Below are 21,480 nucleotides of genomic sequence, written 5' to 3'. Positions count from 1 at the left end.
TGGAATCTTCTTTCTTGTAGTTTGGATCCATTGCTCCGTGTCCGCTTCTCTGGAGCAGCAGAAAACAACCTTTCTCCCTCCTCTATGTGACATCCTTTTATATATTTGAACATGGCTATCATATCACCCCTTAACCTCCTCTTCTCCAGGCTAAACATGCCCAGCTCCCTTAGCCGTTCCTCATAAGGCCTCGTTTCCAGGCCTTTGACCATTTTGGTTGCCCTCCTCTGGACACGTTCCAGTTTGTCAGTGTCCTTCTTGAACTGTGGTGCCCAGAACTGGACACAGTACTCCAGGTGAGGTCTGACCAGAGCAGAATACAGTGGCACTATGACTTCCCTTGATCTAGATGCTATACTCCTATTGAGTATACTCACATCACAACCCCTTCAACTACAGGCAACGACCGATTCACGCACATCCACTGACACCCAACAACACACACACACACGCATCGCAGCAACCCAGAAGCGGCCAGAAAAGGGGGCGTAACAGGGGCGGGCTGATAACAAAATAAGCACAAGAAAAATACCTTAGGAGGCTCAGGCTCTAACACACCATTTTCTGCGCTTTCAATAGCCTCTTGAGCATCTAAAAGGATGGTCCAGCGATCCATAAGCACATTGTCAGCTTCATCTACAGATATCAGAATGGAGTATGGATCTTCGCCACTATATCCAGCGCCCCAGCGGAGGACCCTCCCCAAGTCATTACCTGTTTTTTAAAAAGGACAAGTTTTTGTTAACAACCTATATGAAAGCAAAAGCCCTCACTCCAAAACAGATCATGGCTACTACCTACTTCTGTGCCACATTTTTCTTTTAATGTAACCTGCAAATTTACAATGCTTTAAACTTTTTGTTGCACTTGACCTCATCATTAACAAATATCCTGCTCGCCAGAACAGCAAACCAGAATATTTTCAGGGGAGGAGGGAACCTGTGAAGTCATGAGTGCAAATAACAATTTCGCATTGCTGTTCCTGAAATCCAGTTTCAAACTCACCTGTTCCCAAAGGTAAAATAGCCACAGACGGGTCTGAACAGGCAAGCTTGTGTCTGATCTCTTCCAGAGCGCCAAGAACCCAACCAACAGTGCCATCACCACCACACACCAGTATTCGGAAACATGGAATTTGAGAGAATGTGTGAAACCTTCAATATAAAAAGCAAAACACAAGTGAGCACAACTTATTTGAAGGAATGCTGTTAAATTCAAACACACATTCAGGTCTCTAATTATTTAGTGGATATAGGGTTGTAGCCTAAGTCTCAAAAATATGTGTTTCATGTGATCCAAAGTTCCCTTCCAACAAGTTGTACAGTTCTTCGAATGCAGGACCACATGTTTATCTCCAGAGTATTATGGGACTTACCAAGTGGTTTCCAAGTGTATATGAAATATGCCTAGCTAGCCTAATGCTAAAAAGAGAGAGTGAAAAAGACCCCAACTACTAGTACAACAAAGAACCACTGGTAGCAATTTTAATTGATTTTTTTAAAATAAAAAAGCATTATACACACTTATTTATTTCAACACTTGGAAGGCTAGCTCCCCAAGGAGGCTTTCATCATACTAAAATATAAACAATCCTATAGAAATAATAGGGGCCACCGCTACCTTAGACTGAAAGATGTAGCAAACTGCAAAAGGAAAATAGATTGACTCTTTAAGTCAGATAATAACAGTTCACTCTAATTTTCAATAAAAGACAAGAAAGATCATTAGACTTTGCAGTTTTCACTCTCAGTTCACACTTGGGACATCACTGTACAAACAAATGAGCTTCTGTTGCATTTGTTTAACTGCTGCCAAATGCCAGATGTAAAAATAGAAATGCTATTTATTAAGCCCACCCCTACAGTTCTGTTAGCTGACAGTAAAAGCTGTTGGAAATGGTGAAAAGGTTTATTATTTGACACGAGGGTTATACATCCCCAATGCCACTGAGTCTTTTGGCATTGGCAGTGATCATCCTCAGCTGTACTACTCCTCACACTGCAGCTGTGCCCAGTTTCCACAATGCAAAGCTTTTGAAACTGATGGCTGGGGTCCAAAGACGTGGACAAAAAGTCCTGCACATCCATGAGGCTTTGGATTGGCAATCTGCAAACAGGAGCTCTACACCACTACTAAAGCATGGGTTTTCAGAAATTATTGATGACATAGCATAGCAGCTATGTTCAATGAAAAAACGAAACCCCTAACAAATCCCACTAGACAGCTGCTAAGACCTTGGAAGAACCTTAAACAGTTTTTCAAAACCCAACCCTTGTGTTTGTTTGCTGGCCAATGTTGAAAGCAAGAATGCCTTTATGACGACATTGTGAGAAAACAGTTTTAAGTAAAAATGAACCATGGGTTGGATTCAGCTGAACAGTTGCACTAGCAGGAGCTAAATTAGACTTTCTCTCCCTCTCCTCTAGGGCTGGGCGATATATCATCCCAAATCGGTGTGAAGTCCATATTGTGATATCAGTTTCGCAATTTTTGACCTGGCAATATATCACAAATCATGATGTGTGTGTGCACTATCAAAAAACACTATGTGGGAGTAGAAACCAGCCAATGCCTCTACATAGCTCCATCCTTATTTCAGACATTGTGCTGCATCAGTATCTCATGGTGTTTAGCTGATGCTATATCAATGTTGAAAACCAGGTATCGCCCAGCCCTACTCTCCTCCCACTGTGCATGCCCCATCCCAAATCAGTTCTGGGAGGTTGGGAGAACCTCCACATCACTGCGTGGGGGGAGGGGAGAGCAGACATTTCTATCTGGCAAGGAGAAATACTTGCCCTGATGGAACAATTGTAATAGTGCAATGTTGAATTGCACCCAAAGTACAAATTCTTAAACCAGCTCTATCACACACAATGCCATATCATGGAAGGGGCTTCAAGGAGGGGAAAGGGTGAGGTGGGAGGCAAAGGTTACTGGTTTCATTCATGGTATATGCACCCAATTATTTCTCCAAGGACCTTGCATGTGGCTCTCAGATAGTCTCTCCACCTAAGCATTGTTGAGAATCAAGCAGCTTAGTTCCAGCGGCTGAACTGTATAATTTTCTTTCAAGACTAGGAAGTGGAAGAATGAAAGCAAGGAGCCCAACACACCATTAAAGTACCACTTGCAAAAAAACAAACAAACAAAATAACAAAATAAAACCTAATAATTACCCAGGCAGTGGTCCTCCATTCGTTAGTTCAAAGACTTGATGAGGATTTAACAGTTTTCTAAAACTGTAGAGCAAAGCCCGGCCTTTAAGTCCTCCACTCTTTGGATTCACAAATACAAGCAATGGGCAGCAGTTCTGAGGAAGGTTGGTTTGCTAGAAGAGGGGGAAAGTAGTGGTTAAACAACGCTGCACATGTGCTCAAACAGACACCATTCCAAAAATACCCAATGAAGCCTAAAAAAGGAAAACATAAAACATGGGCTTCTAAGAGGCTCAGGGCACTATCTACTTTACCTCATTCTCAGTTTTAGGTTTTTTCACTGCAGCATTAAAAAAAAAACAATTTTAAGAATTACAGGGGTGTTTTTGCCCCTCTTTTTTGTACATGCAAGCAATGCAGGAGCTCGGCACTTAAGGCTAAATAAGGAACTAAACCATTTCCTACAATATAAATCATGCAAATTCTGTACTTTTTGGAAGTAGTATGTACACAGGTGGTGAACTATAATTTAGCTCTTCTACACATTTATTTATTACATGTATATAGTGCTCTTCATCTGAGGACCACAGGGCGGTTTACAGTATAAAAACACAAAAATACATAACACAATAAAAACCAAACAATACTCCTCCGGTTTAAAAGGCTATAGAAGAGGACTGTTTTTGCTTGGTGCCTGAAGATATGTAATCAAGGCGCCAGGCAAGCCTCCCTGGGGAGAGCATCCCATAAACACATTAACAAGCAACAGCTATACAGCTCATTTATTATGTCTGAAGTGGTTCATAAACATTATTGCAGCTTACAACTAACTTGCAAACCATGACGATCTTGTAAGATAATCAGGTGGTGGTTCAAAAGCAGTGGCATATCTAACAGCGCCCAGTAAGAGGGCAGTTCCATACTTCAACTGTAACGGCAACCATCATGTTTTCTGTTTGAAGTAGAATCAACATGTTTGCTTCTTTAAATGTATCCCTGGGATGAATGATGGGGCTGGGGCTTCGGCATGTGTACACAACTTGTTTAAAAAGATATGTATATGCTGTTCCTACTGCACCTACTGTATGGAAGTGAGAGCTGGACCATAAAGAAGGCTGATTGCCGAAGAATGGATGCTTTTGAATTCTGGTGCTGGAGGAGACTCTTGAGAGTCCCATGGACTGCAAGAAGATCAAACCTCTCCATTCTGAAGGAAATCAGCCCTGAGTCCTCACTGGAAGGACAGATCCTGAAGCTGAGGCTCCAATACTTTGGCCACCTCATGAGAAGAGAAGACTCCCTGGAAAAGACCCTGATGTTGGGAAAGATGGAGGGCACAAGGAGAAGGGGACGACAGAGGACGAGATGGTGGGACAGTGTTCTCGAAGCTACCAACATGAGTTTGACCAAACTGTGGGAGGCAGTGGAAGACAGGAGTGCCTGGCGTGCTCTGGTCCAGGGGGTCACGAAAAGTCAGACACGACTAAACGACTAAACAACAACAACACTGCACCCACTTGCTCCAAACAAGACTTAGCATACCCACACCAATAATGTTTTCTTACACAAAATGCGGTGCCACTCTGAGTTCATGACAGAGGCAAGATTGCAACAATCCTCAATTTATAATCGGAATTGAGGATAAGGTACTGATTGTTTCAGGCAGCTGCTAAAACACATGGACAGCTTGCTTCTTTCTCAGTAGGCAACTGGTAATCATACCAGCAATGGAAGAAAGCAACTTTTGTTAGCTTAGGCAAATAAGAGCTGGCAGCTACAGAGAGAGATTTATTCTGCATAGAATGAATGACCTAACACAACCAAACCCAGATCTGTTTGTGCCTACAGATCAACAATGGCAGGATACATCATGAGATGTATCAGACATCACACAATGGTTCGCACTAACCACAATTTGGAACTGGAAAAAAATGCTGAGCTGCTGACCACACTGGCAAACTATGCTTTAGAACAGATCTCTGCTTTGGTTTTCCATTTGTTCAATACTTAAGATTCACAGGTCACCAGAGGCAGTGCAACAGTGGTAACTACAGGTTGGTAAATTCAGATATCACATGTAAACCACGGTTAGCACAATTCATGATTTGCTAACCCACTCCAGACCATAGTTTCAAATTATGGTCTGATGGCCAATCATAAACCACCGTTCACCCTCATCCATTGGTACTTACTTCATTGTTACTTAATTGTTGGTTTAAATTTACACACACACACCTGAAAAAGAACCCCAGAGTCTAAAAGACTGTAACTAGCTAGTTCAGATAGGAATATTATTCTGCTTTTATATTCTATATGCACTAGAACAGCTCTTCCCTTTTAATCATTAGAATACTTGGCATGATTACAATGGGCCTCAACTTCCTAGTGATTGTATGTGGAGTGAAACAAATGTGAAACCACTATGATTACATAAACATTAGTGCTTCTGAATGCACTTTTGGTTAACAGCAGTTGAGCATGTTCAAATCACAAACCATGGTTTGTCTTAACTATGGTTAGTTAAATCAGGATAGCTCATACAGTATGGTTTGAAGTTAGCTTGTTTCCATTAACCCTAGCAAAGATTAGCCACACTCTGGGTCCAGATGACAACAATCTAAAATGGAAGAAAGAGCTTTTTAAGTCCTCCTCATGGCCATGCTGCTGAAGAAAAGGGGCAGGAGTGCAAGAGCAAAGCTCACTGCAGTTTCTTCTAGTATTACTAAACTACAGCTTAGCATTACGTGTGTGTGAATTTCGTGCTTTACTTTCCATGAAGGCAAAGCTCAATATAAGAAGCCACTCCTGTTTATCTTTGCCTCTCTCTTCCTGCAGCAGTTTTTCCTGCTCTTCACTCTCACAATTCTCAGAGAAAATGAGAGCCATGCAGGGCTAAACAGAGAAAATCAACTAGTAACTCCTCTGTTCCCATGTGTGATCTTAAATTTTCTTGGCCTGTCGATGGGGGAGACTTCAGTCATCTCAAAGGCAAAGCTACTTAGATGAAGAGTAGGGTTTACCAGTACGGTACTTCCTATGATGCCTGCAAACAATTTCAGTACAGTGGTACCTCGGGTTAAGTACTTAATTCGTTCCAGAGGTCCGTTCTTAACCTGAAACTGTACTTAACCTGAAGCACCACTTTAGCTAATGGGGCCTCCCGCTGCCGCCGTGCCGCCGGAGCACGATTTCTGTTCTCATCCTGAAGCAAAGTTCTTAACCTGAGGTACTATTTCTGGGTTAGCGGAGTCTGTAACCTGAAGCGTATGTAACCTGAGGTACCACTGTAAATACCACCATTAAAAATCATAATGCATGAGATGTTATTTGTTCTTCCTGTGCAGTTCCTGTTTGCACAGGTTCAGCCTGTCCTATATGCTCCCACGGCACCCAATTTGTGTTATGCCCCAACTCGATGGCAGTCATTTTGTTACTGGTGCCTCTGAAACTTTCTCAAAATTCCGAACGTGCCCACTGGCCTGAACAAGTTGGTGAATGCTGGTGTAACCCGACTCTTATTTATGTTAATCCAGTTTCTGCATTAAAATAATATGCACAGGGGCCTCTGCAATGGTGATGGAAAAACAGCAAGAACTGTCGCTCTCCCCGTTTATCTTCAAGTTAGAGTGGAGGCTTTCCAAAAGCTGCATTATAAATCAAAGATATATGCAACTGCACCCATTATTCATCATGCAATCTTCAAAGCCTATATTTAGAATGCCATTTTTCCTACACTTCATAAGAAAAAAACACGACCTGATCTGGCCCCAGATGCAAGCACCAGTAATAGCACAATCCAGCACTGCAAAAATAATGCAACCAACAGGTTAGGTAGTGAATAAATCAGTCTGGAGAGAAAGACCTAAGCTGTTGGTCTCGTTCATGTACCTGCTACTTTCACACACATATACCTTGCTGAGTGGCATGTAAATCTCACCAGAGGGAAGAGGCTCCCATACTAACGCAAATGCTTGCTTAAGAGGCCACTATGCATTCTCATATTTCAAGAAGCTTAAACTTGGCAAAGTAGTTTAGAAATTACTTATGAGCTCACACAACAGGCTTCAAGAGAGCCAAGTAGATATGGACTCATTTTTTAAAGGGTACCTTAAAGTGGAGTAAATTAATCCATCATTATGTTCTCAACATACAGACAGCTTTGTTATTTAAGTCACATTTTAACTATCCTTCAAGATTATAAATGTTAAAGCTGTTTTTCTTTTAGGTAGAACAAAAATAGCTCATTATTTTAAGGACAAAATCAAACATGACTGTTCTTTGTTTATAACCACACATTCCTTTGTTGGCAGTAAACTTTGCTCCATTCCCTTATTTGTTAATTGCTCCCATCCCCTCCGTAGCCAGAGTAAAATGGCCAAGCAAAGTAGGGCTGGATTTAATTTATTTTCATGTGGAGTTCATAGAATCACAGAATTATGGAATTGTAGAATTGGAAGGAACCCTGAGGGCCACCTAGTCCAACCCACTGAAATGCAGAAATCTCAACTGGATCACACATGACAGATGACCATCCAACCTCTGCTTTGCACATGAAACATGCTATATTTATCGTCTGAGCATTAGTTAATTTCTTATAGAACTTGGGAGCCAATTGTTCTTACCAGAACCTCAGGGATGACAACTGCAGTTAGTGGCTTGTCATTAACAGTGGTGTCTTTAGCTAGCATATAGAGTCTTTCGGCTTCAGCAAAACATGAAATTTCTAGTACAACAGCACCTAGAACAAATTAATTCAAGAATTATTTTTTTAAAGGCCATACACACATAAATGCACATAGTGATATGATGCAATATCTTTATCGTGTCACTAAGGGTATATGCAACGAAGATTGAGTGCACTGAACGCAACTCAGCTCACAAAAGTTAAAGAGGCCTAAACCTGGTCAGGTTGGTGTCTCTGGGTGACTGAGGTTATTCTTTGACAACATGAGCACAGCTATGATACACCTTTTTGATGGTACCTTCTCTACCCAACAGAGGGTCTGTTTCTCCCAATGGAGTTTCTATGGGAAAGGGTCGTGGCTCAGTGGTAAAGCACATGTTTTGCATCAAAGGGTCTCCTGTTCAAATTCTCAGCACCTCCAGGTAGCTTTGGGAGAGACCCCTAAAGAGCTAAAGCATCACTGCCAGTCACTGAAGACAGCACTGAGACTGATGAACCAGCACTCTGACTTGGTATACGTCAATGTCCCATATTCCTACGTAGACAGAACACTCTTTGACATTTTAGTGCTTAGCACACCACCTTCCAGATCAATTTGCCGTCTGACCATGAGCATTTAAGGTCAGAAGAGCTGCAAATCAATATCTAAGTGCTCAAATAGGGCCAGAATCTAAGCTAAACGTAAGAGGGGACAATAAGTACGTAGCATCTTGAACAGTGCACTTAATCTTTCTCCAGAGAGGACAGCTGTGCTACAAATTGCTATGTTTTTCAACAGGTTGTCAAGAAAAGTAGGGGGATTTCAAAGCTGTTCAAGGGAAACATGAAACAGGGCTCCAAGACAAAATCCTCAGAAGGCATTCTTGCTCATATTGCTTGTTCCCCATGCGCTACATCATTGGCTTGTGGAGATAGTGACGTTTATGTTACAGCATGAGTAAGTATCTTTGCATGTTACAGGAGAAAGTGAGATAAGTAGACTGTGTTGATGGTAAAGTGTATTTCCGCCCTTAAAATGATTACTGAAACAGGAATTACGCAAGATGCATGGTATGATTTAAATGGGCATCATAGGAAGGTATGCAACACAGAACCTTTCAACATAATCTGTTTTTTTTCTAAATACACATTTGTTCCCAGTTTTTCCAGGCTGCTGTTTTTGGTTTTTGTTATAGTGCAATTTCATCTTCACAAGTACATTTTGACATATTTGCAGGTACCATATTTTTCTTTCCATAAGACGCACTTTTTTCCTCCTAAAAAGGGGAAATGTCTGTGTGTCTTATAGAGCGAATGTGTGGTTGATCGCTGGCTCCCTTTCTGGCCCCGCCCCCTTGCCCAGGCCTCCATTGTTGAATGTTCTGCAGACGGAGGCTGCTTGTTTCCCCAGCGACATGTGATTGGCTGATTAAATTATCTGTCTGGAAACTGTAGAAACGGCTCCCTTTCCTTTCCTAAAGAAGCTGCAGAACTGTGAGTTGAACCCCATAAAAACAGGATTTTTTCCCTTTGCAAAGTAAGCTCAACAACTTTGAGCTTATCCTCAAAAAGAGGGCTTTTCCCCTTTGCAAAAGAAGCTGCACAACTGTGAGCTGATCCTCCCCCCTAAAAAAACGGTGCGTCTTATGGAGCGAAAAATACAGTATCATGTTCTTAGCCTTTGTAAATGGGATGCACATTTGGTTCCAGCGCAAAACTCTTATGTTTTCAGGATGCACCTGTGAAAGAAAAGCCTACTCAAGGCTTGGGCAGGAGAGTGGCCCTGGTTTCTAGTCATGAAGTGCTTCCCAAACATCCTTGACCTCTAGGCAATATGTTGGTAGCATGCAGTAAAACTGGAGCAGGGATTATTCAGTTGTACAACTGCCACCATAATCATTCCAACCCGTGGTAAGAACAAACTACACGTTTGAAGGTAACAGTAAACATTATCCAGGGGAGTACTGCTTTTTTCATGGATAAATTTCTTGCCTGGTCCCAGTGAAAACTGTGATAGAGAAGTGGTCAAGACAGGCACCTGCTGACGCTCTAAACGAGCAGGAAATGCAGGTTGTTTCTCTCCCAATCCTTGATGAAACATGGGGTTGATTTGGTACTCTACATATGCTGAGTTCAGAAGCAAGCCTCAGACCTGCATGCTTCCTCCCGGCACCCCCACCACAAAAAGAAGTAAACACTTGGACAATAAGGTCCCACCATGCGCCTCTTATAAGGGACGCAGGTGGCGCTGTGGGTTAAACCACAGAGTCTAGGACTTGCCGATCAGAAGGTCGGCGGTTTGAATCCCCGCGACGGGGTGAGCTCCAGTTGCTCGGTCCCTGCTGCTGCCAACCTAGCAGTTCGAGAGCACATCAAAGTGCAAGTAGATAAATAGGTAACGCTCTGGCAGGAAGGTAAACAGCGTTTCCATGTGCTGCTCTGGTTCGCCAGAAGCGGCTTAGTCATGCTGGCCACATGACCCGGAAGCTGTACACCGGCTCCCTCGGCCAATAAAGGGAGATGAGCGCCGCAACCCCAGAGTCGGCCACGACTGGACCTAATGGTCAGGGGTCCCTTTACCTTTTATAGAATAGAATAGAATAGAATAGAATAGATTCTTTATTGTCATTACACAAGTGCAACATTGCACAAGTGCAACGAAATTGGATGCCATCCCTTAAAAACAACAAAAGCAAAACAACAACAACAACCAAACAAACCACATTCCAGCCACACCCACACCAACACCCATCAAGCTCCCAGGTCACACTATCGAGTTACAGCATTCAAAAAGGCCACAGCTCTTGGATAGAAACTGTTTTTCAGTCTATTTGTCCTTGACTTGATGTTTCTATATCTCCTGCCAGAAGGCAGTAGTGCAAACAGACTGTGTCCCGGGTGAGATGAATCCTGCAGGATGTTGTTTGCTTTCCTAAGACAACGGGAACCGTACAGTTCTTCCAAAGATGGGAGAGGATGACCAATAATCCTTTGGGCTGTGGTTATGACCTTCTGGAGCACCTTCCTCTCCCTAGCTGTACAACTGGAGAACCAAGCACAAATACAGTATGTAAGAATGCTCTCTATGGAGCCTCGGTAGAAGGACACCAGCAGTCTCTCACTCAGATTGTTCTTCTTCAAAAGTCTGAGGAAATAAATTCTCTGCTGGGCCTTCTTCACCAGAGCAGTGGTATTTGCGCTCCAAGTCATGCCCTGATCGATAGTTACTCCCATAGTTATGCGCCTCTTATGCTTGAATATAAAAATCACTAGATTACTACATGCATTGAAGGGATTCGGAGGAAGCAGACATGCCAAAATACCTCTCCCAATCTCACCATATGAAGAGCGAGGGATGTGAAACATTTGAACAGACCCAAAGGTGGCACTTTATAACCAAACACTTTTTACACAGCCGTTAAACTCAAGATAAAACGCTATAGTCTTACCTTGAGATGAATATACGTGGCTCACAGAAACTAGATTTGCTGAAAAAGTAGAAAAAGCAAAACTTATTTTCTATGTGTAACATTAAAATGTCTATTTCCCCCCCGGGGTGGAAACAAACTATAGGTTACCCAAATAAATTTTAAAATTTAATGGTGTCCCATTTTACACACATTCTGTGAGATCAGTCTTTCTTATTTGAAGATGCATGAATGTTAAACACAAATTGCCCATGGATTTAAAGCTAAAGGCTTCAGAACCGTAAACAGGATCAACTGGTTCACAGCAGAACAAAGCTAGTTCCAAATCCTGCTAATGGAATATATTAGCTTGAGTAATAAACACAAATCATATTTAAGATGCCTATTAATCTTAATTTAAATTGTTGTAGCAAACATTGCATGGGTGGGATTCCAAAGGGATGCAAGCATAGCTCTGTGCGTGCAATGGAGCTTCAGTGGAGAACCTTCGCTCCTTCTGTGGTCAATCTTTGAAAAGTGATGAAGTGGTCAGGAGACACATGTAGTCACTGAGCATCACACAATGACCAATAGCTAGGCGACAGAACCACATATCTTCACTTCCTCCCCCACCCCCTCTTTGCCAGAAGCCCAGCCAAGCTGGATATAAACAATCCAGTAGCGTTCGCTGGCTTCTGGCTCTTTTGCGCAATCTGTTTAAGCCCACATAAAATTTTATTTCACCTTATTCATGTAAAACTTAAAACTCAATTGACAAATAGATCAAGGGGAAATACAAAACAATCATTCACACAAAAATGGGATATGTTTAAGAAACACCTACAAAAATATAATAAAGACATAACATCTATGGCAGCGTTTGAATGACCCTTGTGTAAATTAAACATTATTTAAATAAGGAAAAATGGTACAATATGTTGTAAGAAAGTATTAGAAAATATATTAAGAGTAAGGTATTAAGTACATTCAATGCTGTAAATGTAAATTACATCGGGAAATAACGGGAAGTCTATTTTGACATAGTTTAGTTTATTGGATTTTACTTTGGTTTATTTTTGTTTATTTAGAAAGTATAAGAAAAGAGCACGTATAAGAACAAGTTTAAATCAATATTTAACAATATATTTATTTAAGGTTGTTGCTATTATTATTATTAGTTTTACCTTTTCTTTGTATGTGTATTTAAGATTGTGTATGATATCCTTGGATGTCAAATAAATAAATAAATAAATAAATAAATAAATAAAAACTTTTTAATGTCAAAATCCTTTAAAATGGCTTACAAATGAAGTGTGCTCAAAACCAATCAGGTTTTCATATAAAGTAATAGAAATAACGTTTTTTTAAAACCCCAATGAGTATTGTTTCAGAGAAAGAACAAATATAAAAGGCAGTACAAATAACTGTGGGGAAGAACAGGTGACAATCTATGTATGAGGCATACTGGCCTCTGCTTTACCACTTCTAAGACATGGCACCAAGAAAAATAATGCACCGAAGGTTCGAAAAACAAGACTGAGAATGACAGGGTGCCTTTTAGTGTGTTTCAGAATTTAAAATAGATTTTTATTTGACAATGGACATGCCCAGATAATTAAATATCATCCTAATAAAGCAAGATATGAGCTTCATGTACCTACACACAGCTGCTTTGCTCCTCCCTTTGTGTGAATAGAGAAAGAAAGCTTCAGTTAATTAATGGTTTCCTATGATATCTGAATTGTGAACTGCCCTGAGAGCTTCTACACATGCTAGTAAAAGTAAGCTATCATTAAACCCTGGGTCCAGAGTCAAATCAGTAGCTGTCTGAGTGGAAGCCAGTGCAAAAAGTTCCACTAGCACAACTGGACTTTCCTCCACGCAACCCCTACAAATCAGCTTGGGGGGGGGTCTGAAGAACCCCCAGAACTACAACCCAGGGGGAGGAGAGGGGACATCATTCTGTTGGACAGGCTGAAACGCTTATGCTGATGAAACCATGGGAAGAGCGTGTTGATTAATTCCTCCCATGGCTTCATGGCTTGGCTTATTTGGAAGCTACTAACCATAGTTCCCTAGCTCTGACATAACGAGAAACAATGGTTAGCAGTGGGCTCACTCATGTGAATTAGGGGCAAAGCAGGATTGTTCATATGTCAGTTTATTTAGCCATTTGATCATCTGAAAGCAGCCGGAGATGAAAATATAAACTGTTTTGGTATGCAACTTACTTTTGAGGCTTAATTCATCTCTGAGGATGTTTGTGTATTCATCAGTAGAGAGATGAGGTGGCAGACCACCAACAAACAAATGTACCCGCGTAGCTGATATATTGTTTTCTACAATGTAAAATCTTGTTTGATTCATCTGACGTAGTGAAGTCTGTAAAAGGGAAAAGACAGCTGAGAACTCACATTACAAATACAATGCATACAGAGAGAAGGTTAAGATTCCATTAACCAGAAACTCTTGCCTCAAACTACCAAAAACAGTTACCAGACCACTAAGCCTGCCCGCGTAAGAGAACTTCCTTTTTGTTTGGACTTGTGCAATTGTTCTCATTTTGTGCTACATGTTAGAAAAAGTTTGAGGAGTACTGGTTAAATGCATGGCAATCAAAATGCCAGAGTTATGAGCAACCTCTCAAATAATTCTAGATTACGTGTCACAAAACTCTGAATTCCATGACGAAAATACACGACGCAAGTAAAGACGCATACTGTAATGTTTAGTACCCCTCTCAAAATATGCAGTTCCCCCAGGTAATTTGGAATACGTCAAGATGAATGTGCAGTGGAAGGAGTTAAGATGATAATGGAATTTAGGGTAGCTAGTGAAGGGAACAAGAGTCTATGAGGCAAGAGGGAAAGATAGGAATTTGCGAAGAGTCCTAACCCAATGACCTTGGGAATACGCATCAACTACTCCCTCTCTGTTTCTCAATATTCTGATAATGCTCAAAAAAGCAGCCAGCCCACAGGGAGGCTTTAACCCTGTGGAAACCTATTCCTAAAAGGTCCCCAGAACTCCCTGGCTATTATAGGGTTCTCACCTTCCCACACCACCTTCCCATTAAGGAGGCATATCTAATTCTTCCTGGCCATTTTTGCTGAGGTTGGGGTGAGTTCTCTGAAGAAGCTGGACCCTGAAAAACCCCTTTACCTCCCCTGCCTTCTGACATATTCTGCCCACACATTTTCAAGCTTTGCTCAAACAGAAGATACTTGCTTCAGTTTAAAAACCCCCAAAGAGGTTGGGGGGGGGGGGACGACGCGGGATGGGATGGTACAGAGCAGGTCTCAACATTCTAAAACAGGTAAGCTATAGAAAGACCCACAGAGTAGTTTTTACACAGAAACAAAAGGAATTCAGCTGAGAAATAGACGAACAGGGGACTGAAGTAATGAGCAAGGCATAGTGAGCATCAGTGGCTCTTTCCTTGTCCAAAGAATGGGATGAGGCGCGTGCTAACGGGAGGTCTTGAGGTACAGCTGCTTTTTGGCTGCTTCAGGAATTGTAGTTACTACAACAGCTGGGGTGCCTTTTTCTATGTGATGCCTTACCGGGAGGCAGAATGCACAAATCAGAACTGAAGAGATACTAGGTGCATTTTAAAGTGGTATGTGCAGCTAATACAAGTAGCTGGCAAGAACTAGCAACTTTTTGTCTCAATTTCTTCTTGGTTTAAATATAAAGTCCAGTAATGATGTAAAAAAGAGAACATTAATTCAATAAAGAAATATGGGAGAGTGGTGCTGTAGGCATCACTTTCTTTGTTTACCTTTCTTATGTCTTGGAATCTGCTGAGAATCAATTCGTGATCATCCAGAACCATTCGCTGAACTAAGGGAGAAGAAAAAAAATCAATTCGTAGGTGGTTCTTTTTTATTTATTTATTTTAAATGTGCAGTTCATTAGCACGCTAAGTGCTGCCAAGCTGGACACTAATTTATCCAGTTAAATTTAACCTTCCAAGTAGAAAGTGAAAACGCCAGAAACGACCATTAAAAAAACAAAACCCCAAATCTCCAGCCTCTTGAAGCTGAAACTTAACATTCAGGATTCTGATAACAAGTGCAGGCATTAAAACTGCAGTGACATCCTGCAATAATGAGAACTATCTGTGACTTACCTTGCTTAGAGCCCATGAGTACCTCCACCAGTTTGAAGTTCTGAAAGTTTTCCAACTGCCAAAAAAATTCATCAAGATTTCTAGTGAGTTACAATCTTTTAACTTTAATAATAATAATAGTAATAAATTTTATTTATATCCCGCCCTCCCCAGCCGAAGCCGGGCTCAGGGCGGCTAACAACACTAAAACAGTGAAACATTATAAAAACATTATAAAAATTAATTAAAATACAAATCGATGGCAACCATAAACTAAAGTTTTGTAAAGATTGCCAAAGGAGGGAGTCAGGCTGCGCCCTGACCAAAGGCCTGGTGGAACAGCTCTGTCTTACAGGCCCTGCGAAAAGATGTCAAGTCCTGCAGGGCCCTTGTCTCTTGCGACAGAGCGTTCCACCAGGTTGGAGCCGCAGCCGAAAAAGCTCTGGCTCTAGTTGAGGCCAGCCTAACCTCTCTGTGGCCTGGGACCTTCAAGATGTTTTTATTTGAAGACCGTAAGTTCCTCTGTGGGGCATACCAGGAGAGGCGGTCCCGTAGGTACGAGGGTCCTAAGCCGTATAGTGCTTTGAAGGTTAAAACCAGCACCTTAAGACCCTTAAGGTTTTGTTTTTGTTTTTAGACAGTATTAAAGATGAAGAAATATGACTAAAGCTGTGCTTTAGACCTCTCTTCTTCCTTTTGTGGTGTGGTTCTGTCTCACCTTAAGACATTAGCCTGGTTTACCTGTCACATTAAACAAGTTTCAAATTAAGCGATGGTTTAATGCAGGAGGAATGAGGAACCTCCAGCCCACAGACTTAACTGGGCCCATCAAGTGCCTCTGCATTTGGCCCATTAGGTGGCTTTGGTGAAGCCATGCCTAGCTGCCCTGCAAGTGTGGGGCTTGTAAGATTGAGCTTAGCCAAAAGGGTTATGCAGGCACTGTACTTTGATGATAATAATACAGTCATACCTCAGGTTACAGATGCTTCAGGTTGCACATTTTTGGCTTGTGCACTGCACTGAACCTGGAACTACCAGAACAGGTTACTTCCAGATTTTGGCGCTCACGCATGCGCAGAAGCGCCGAACCTGGAACTACAGGAATGGGTTACTTCCGGGTTTCGGCACTCGTGCATGCACAGAAGCACTAAATCGCGCTTTGCTCATGCGCAGAAGCACCAAATCGCGACCTGCGCGTGCGCAGACATGGCGCTGGGGGTTGCGAACGCTGTGGGTTGCGAACATGCCTCCCGCATGGATCACGTTCGCAACCAGAGCGTCCTCTGTACTAGTAGTAGTAGTAATAATAATAATAATAATTCTTTATTTGTATCCCGCCCTCCCCGGCTGAGGTCAGGCTCAGAGCGGCTGACATCATAAAAACAACACAATATGCATAAAAACAGACATCATTTAATTAAAATACACCTTAAAATTCATTCAGACAAGTTAAAATTTGGGCAGGTGGCAATTATCAGGTTGGAATTGAGAGTGGTTAATTGAGAGGGTCATCTGCAGGTGTCTTCAGAAGCCCTTCTCACTGCGTAGTGCTTTGCAACCATCACCAACCAGCTTATGGCAAGGTCTTCAGAAGCACCACTCAAAGCACTACAAAAAAAATTGCACCTCGATAAGGGCTCCCAAAGACCCATAGAGGCAATGAAGGTCACCTGATGTCACTGTGACATCGGGTGAGTGGCTGCCAGGGGTGAGGGAGAAAACAATTTTGCCTGCCAGCCCAGAAATGTTCAGCCCTGGGTTTAATGTGAATGAGCAGCATGTTGGTACACACTGATCAAAAGATTGCGCCCTGCCCCCCCCTCCACCTCTTTTTTCAGAATGTCAGGGAGAAAACAAAGAAGGGCTGACTTCCATCATGTGCAAAGTAGTGTGGTTTGTCCATTTCCTAAGAAAGAGGTTAGTTCTTGGCTTACAATCATGGTTTGCTAAAAGACAAACAAACCACGAGTTCTGGCACACATGTAACTGGAAGCTATCCCCTGTTCCAATTCTTCCCTGGCACTCTGAAACACAGCACACATTCATTTTAAACTATGGTTTAAAGTAAGGTGAGAACCAGGATACTAAAAATCCACACTGTGTAAGAGTGGATAAAAATAAATTCTTTAAAAATAAAAAAGGTATTTACATGTTGGGGGGAAAAACCCCTGAAGTTATCTTAAATGTTTATGTTAAATAATTTGGATGTAAACCCTACAAGTTCATCTGTAAACTGAATCAATGCCTCTGCCAGTTACTTTGAATTGAAAAAGAACCAATCCAATCCACTCTCAAATACAAATGCAATGAAAATAAATCCATTAACTAGCAGACCTTGCTTCCATCTATCATTCATGGGCATTTCACTTTTGTTTCCTACTATCTTTTTGTGAGGCTGGAACAAGGCCATAGCAGAGTGAAACAGAAAAGAGCAATGCTGGAGAGAAAAAGAGGATCAAATTCTCCATACTTCACAGATTGTCAAAGGAAGACCCTATAGGGGATTACCTCAAATACATTTCCCCTACAGATAAAAACGAAAGTGTGCAAAACATACAGTGGAACAAATAGATGCAAGGTCCAGTTGTATTAACAATGAAACAACCACATAAATAATACTGTAGCTGTAAATAAACATGGTTTAGTGAAAAAAATTGCAGCATTTTAAAGAAAAACATAATCAGTATCAACAATAAACTTGATCTAAGTCGTATTTGTTTTCCTTGTTGATTTAACGCAATCCACCCCACATTGTGTATAGTCTGTAGAACAACACCAAATTGCAAGGTTCAATTAATTCTGAAGCACAAGCTTCCTCACTCACTGGAGTATTGCCAGAATATTAAAACATTACTCATGTTGGAGAAAAGGTAGGGCTTCTTACATATAGTTTAATGACCAATAAGCTAACTAACAGGAGAGGGTTTTGCATAAAAACATTTACTTTGGTCAGCTAGCTTTGGTCAGCTCCCCCCCACACACACCCAAGCTTTTGACTAAAGTAGCATCCCTCACCTGACTGATTTAGTTATACTATTAATACATTGTCTGTTTTTAAGTTGAATTTAAATGAAATATTGGGATGCAGGTGGCGCTGTGGGTTAAACCATAGAGCCTAGGGCTTGCCGATCAGAAGGTCGGCGGTTCGAATTCCCGCGATGGGGTGAGCTCCCGTTGCTCGGTCCCAGCTCCTGCCAACCTAGCAGTTCGAAAGCACATCAAAGTGCAAGTAGATAAATAGGTACTGCAGCGTTTCCGTGTGCTGCTCTGGTTCGCCAGAAGCGGGTTAGTCATGCTGGCCACAAGCTGTATGCTGGCTCCCTCGGCCAGTAAAGTGAGATGAGCGCCGCAACCCCAGAGTAGGCCATGACTGGACCTAATGGTCAGGGGTCCCTTTACCTTTTTAAATGAAATATTATTTTGTTATATCTGAACCTGCTTTAGTATTTTATCCTTTGTAAGTTTTCAAGTACTGTAAATTTCTCTTGATTTTATTGTTTTATCTTTTGCAAACTTCTTTGAGGTGTTGTTTTTACAATCAAGCAGTGTATAAATATTATGAAATAAATAAAATAAAATGAGTACTGTTCTTCACTCTGCAACTGTGTGAATGAAGAACAGGTTATAAATGTTTTAAATAAATACTTGAAACTGTCTAGTCGCTGCTCAGTGGAACTCCCTTGCAATTTTTACTGTGTTGTTTGTTTAATCTATCTGTGGTACTCTTATTTGAATCATATAGTTAAATACAAGTCAAAGCAGAGGGGAAACTGAAAATGAAACAATCCATTTGATATTGCTTACCTGGTGTCCTAGTAATGGGAGAACTTCTTTAATAACCATCTGGGTAGTGCTTTCTTTATTTACTCGTATTGAGACACAGGCCATTCCAATCCTAGAGAGGGGAAATAATTTACAGAAGGTGAGTTGGGTCAAAGGAACATCAGCAGAAAAATACTGCTTTGACAACATGTTTAACAGCCGCAAAAATAGGATTATCCATTATGCTGAATGAACATGACTCTTCTGTCCATAAAACCAATCAAATAAATATTGCTGTAAGTTCATTCTGAAGTTTAGAGATTCAAATTTTCAAGTTATATTAATACTTTTTGATGTGTAGACAAACCTTACAGAGATTTTTTTTCTTACAAAAACAAACAAACTACCACCTCACAGAGCCTACATTCTCTATAGGAGGAAAGTGATAGCTGTATGGATGTGCTTCAATCATTCTGGAAGCTACTTTGATTTATAAACAGAAGGGGGTTCAATATATCAAAACCAATAAAATAACCTCTCATTTCCTTAATATAGATTTATTAAAATGCATTCTACACATCACTCCTCTTATTTATAACACTGTACCATAAATATGGAATTTAGTAAAGGAAGTATCACTTACTTCAGCCATCCAGGGTAAATTTTTACGACTTCATTATCTCTCGGTTTGGCTCTAATGATCCAAGCTTCAGGAACGGCTTCTCGGAATACAGACCCCGGCTGGGTCTCTTCTGTGGTATCATTCCTATTAATGATGTCATCACAAAACAAGGCCTGTTGAGTGAATGTCTGAAGCTCATAATCTTGCGGATCATCGTTGATGTAATATGACCTCAGTGCAGCCTCCTACAACACCACAAAACACACAAACACAAAGTAAGTAGCTGAGCATTTTGAGATGGAATGAATATTCTTGAATGGAGAGAAGCAGCAACCATCATGTACATGAAAATATAACCTATTAGAGCCCTGGTCAGCAATTATATTTTCTTGTGGAACAATTTTGGCAAGAGTGAGGAGCGGCAGACTCCTTCAACCCACTTCCTAAAGTGGCCAGCTGAAGAACTGTTCCCCTAATATGTCATTTTATTATTTATAGTCACAGCTTTCCTTTCACCAAATAGTCCCAGGATTAAAAAAATATTACCATTCAAGTAAGTACCTTTAAAATCTTGAAATAAAAACCACCAAAACAACAAAAAGCAGGACAGCAGTGCATAGCAATACAAAGAGAGGCAAGATAGCTACCCAATTCAAGACCTGGGTAATGATGTACGTCTTGACCAACTGTCAATTGTCAGAAAGCACACACTGCTGACACAAGACACACCAGAGGGAAAGTCATTCCACAACCTGGGGGCCATCACAGAGAAGGCTCTCTCATGCACCACCACTCTTTGAACCACAAAGGATGGTGGCACTACCAAAAGGGTCTCGACTGCTGACTTTAGCAGTTGGGCAGGTCAATGTGGGAGGAGGTGCTTCTTTGGCTATTTGAGGTCTAAGTTATTTAGAGTTCTACATGTCAGCGTTAACTCCTTATATTGAGCTTGGTAGCAAATGGCAACCAGTGCAGGCCTTTCAAGACAGGCATAGTACAATAGGCAAAGGTCGAGGGGACATGTGGCCTTGTGGCAATATTGCTTACCAGATGTCACTTTTTCTAATCTGCTTTATTTCCACGTTAGCAACTGGGTAGCTGATGGAACTCCACAGTGGGAAGGATTTGGTTTGTGAGCAGTTGCTGACCCCCAAACGTGGGGGTGGGAATCAAAACTCACAACAGTAAGTAGTACTATTATGCATAAGATAGTAGGTTTGAAAGAGGTACTAAAAGATAGTATATGTACCCCAGAAAGAAGAAGCTCTAACTACTGTTAGTCAAGAGAAAGGGTAGAGGCTCCCAGAAGAAAAGATGTGATCCTGCACAGGTTCTTATTAACAAGGGGGAAAAGGGGAAAAGGACCCCTGGGCAGTTAATTCCAGTCAAAGGCGACTATGGGGTTGCGGCACTCATTTCGCTTTTCAGGCCAAGGGACCCGGTGTTCCACAGACAGTTTCTAAGTCATGTCCCCAGCATGACTAACTAAACCACTTTTGGAGCAACGGAACACTGTAACAGAACCCAGAGCGCACAGAAACGCTGTTTACCTTCCCGCCACATCTACTTGCGCTGGTGTGCTTTCAAACTGCTAGGTTGGCAAAAGCTGGGACAGAGTAACATGAGCTCACCCCATTGCACGGATTCGAACTGCTGACCTTCCAATTGGCAAGTCAAAGAAGCTCAGTGGTTTAGACTACATAGCCGCTGTATCTGATGCCACCTGAACTACAAATACCTAAGTATTTAACGTTATG

General features: G+C 41.5%; 1 protein-coding gene across 1 annotated transcript in view; it reads right to left on the bottom strand.

Annotated features, from left to right (window-relative positions):
- The window catches only part of DGKQ (diacylglycerol kinase theta), a 73,287-nt gene that overhangs the window by 16,921 nt on the left and 34,886 nt on the right, over nt 1-21,480 (bottom strand). The window contains exons 9-18 of the mRNA XM_077921321.1: nt 19,745-19,968; nt 19,144-19,234; nt 15,361-15,415; nt 15,010-15,071; nt 13,460-13,610; nt 11,271-11,309; nt 7,781-7,896; nt 3,180-3,331; nt 1,006-1,154; nt 533-714 (exon numbers count right to left, since the gene is read on the bottom strand). Coding sequence (XP_077777447.1) covers nt 533-714; nt 1,006-1,154; nt 3,180-3,331; nt 7,781-7,896; nt 11,271-11,309; nt 13,460-13,610; nt 15,010-15,071; nt 15,361-15,415; nt 19,144-19,234; nt 19,745-19,968 — 1,221 coding nt within the window. The remainder of the gene's footprint in view (nt 1-532; nt 715-1,005; nt 1,155-3,179; nt 3,332-7,780; nt 7,897-11,270; nt 11,310-13,459; nt 13,611-15,009; nt 15,072-15,360; nt 15,416-19,143; nt 19,235-19,744; nt 19,969-21,480) is intronic.

Source organism: Podarcis muralis, chromosome 17 (assembly GCF_964188315.1).
Source record: "Podarcis muralis chromosome 17, rPodMur119.hap1.1, whole genome shotgun sequence".
Taxonomy (NCBI): Eukaryota; Metazoa; Chordata; class Lepidosauria; order Squamata; family Lacertidae; genus Podarcis; species Podarcis muralis.
This window is presented reverse-complemented; position numbering and strand designations above follow the sequence as displayed.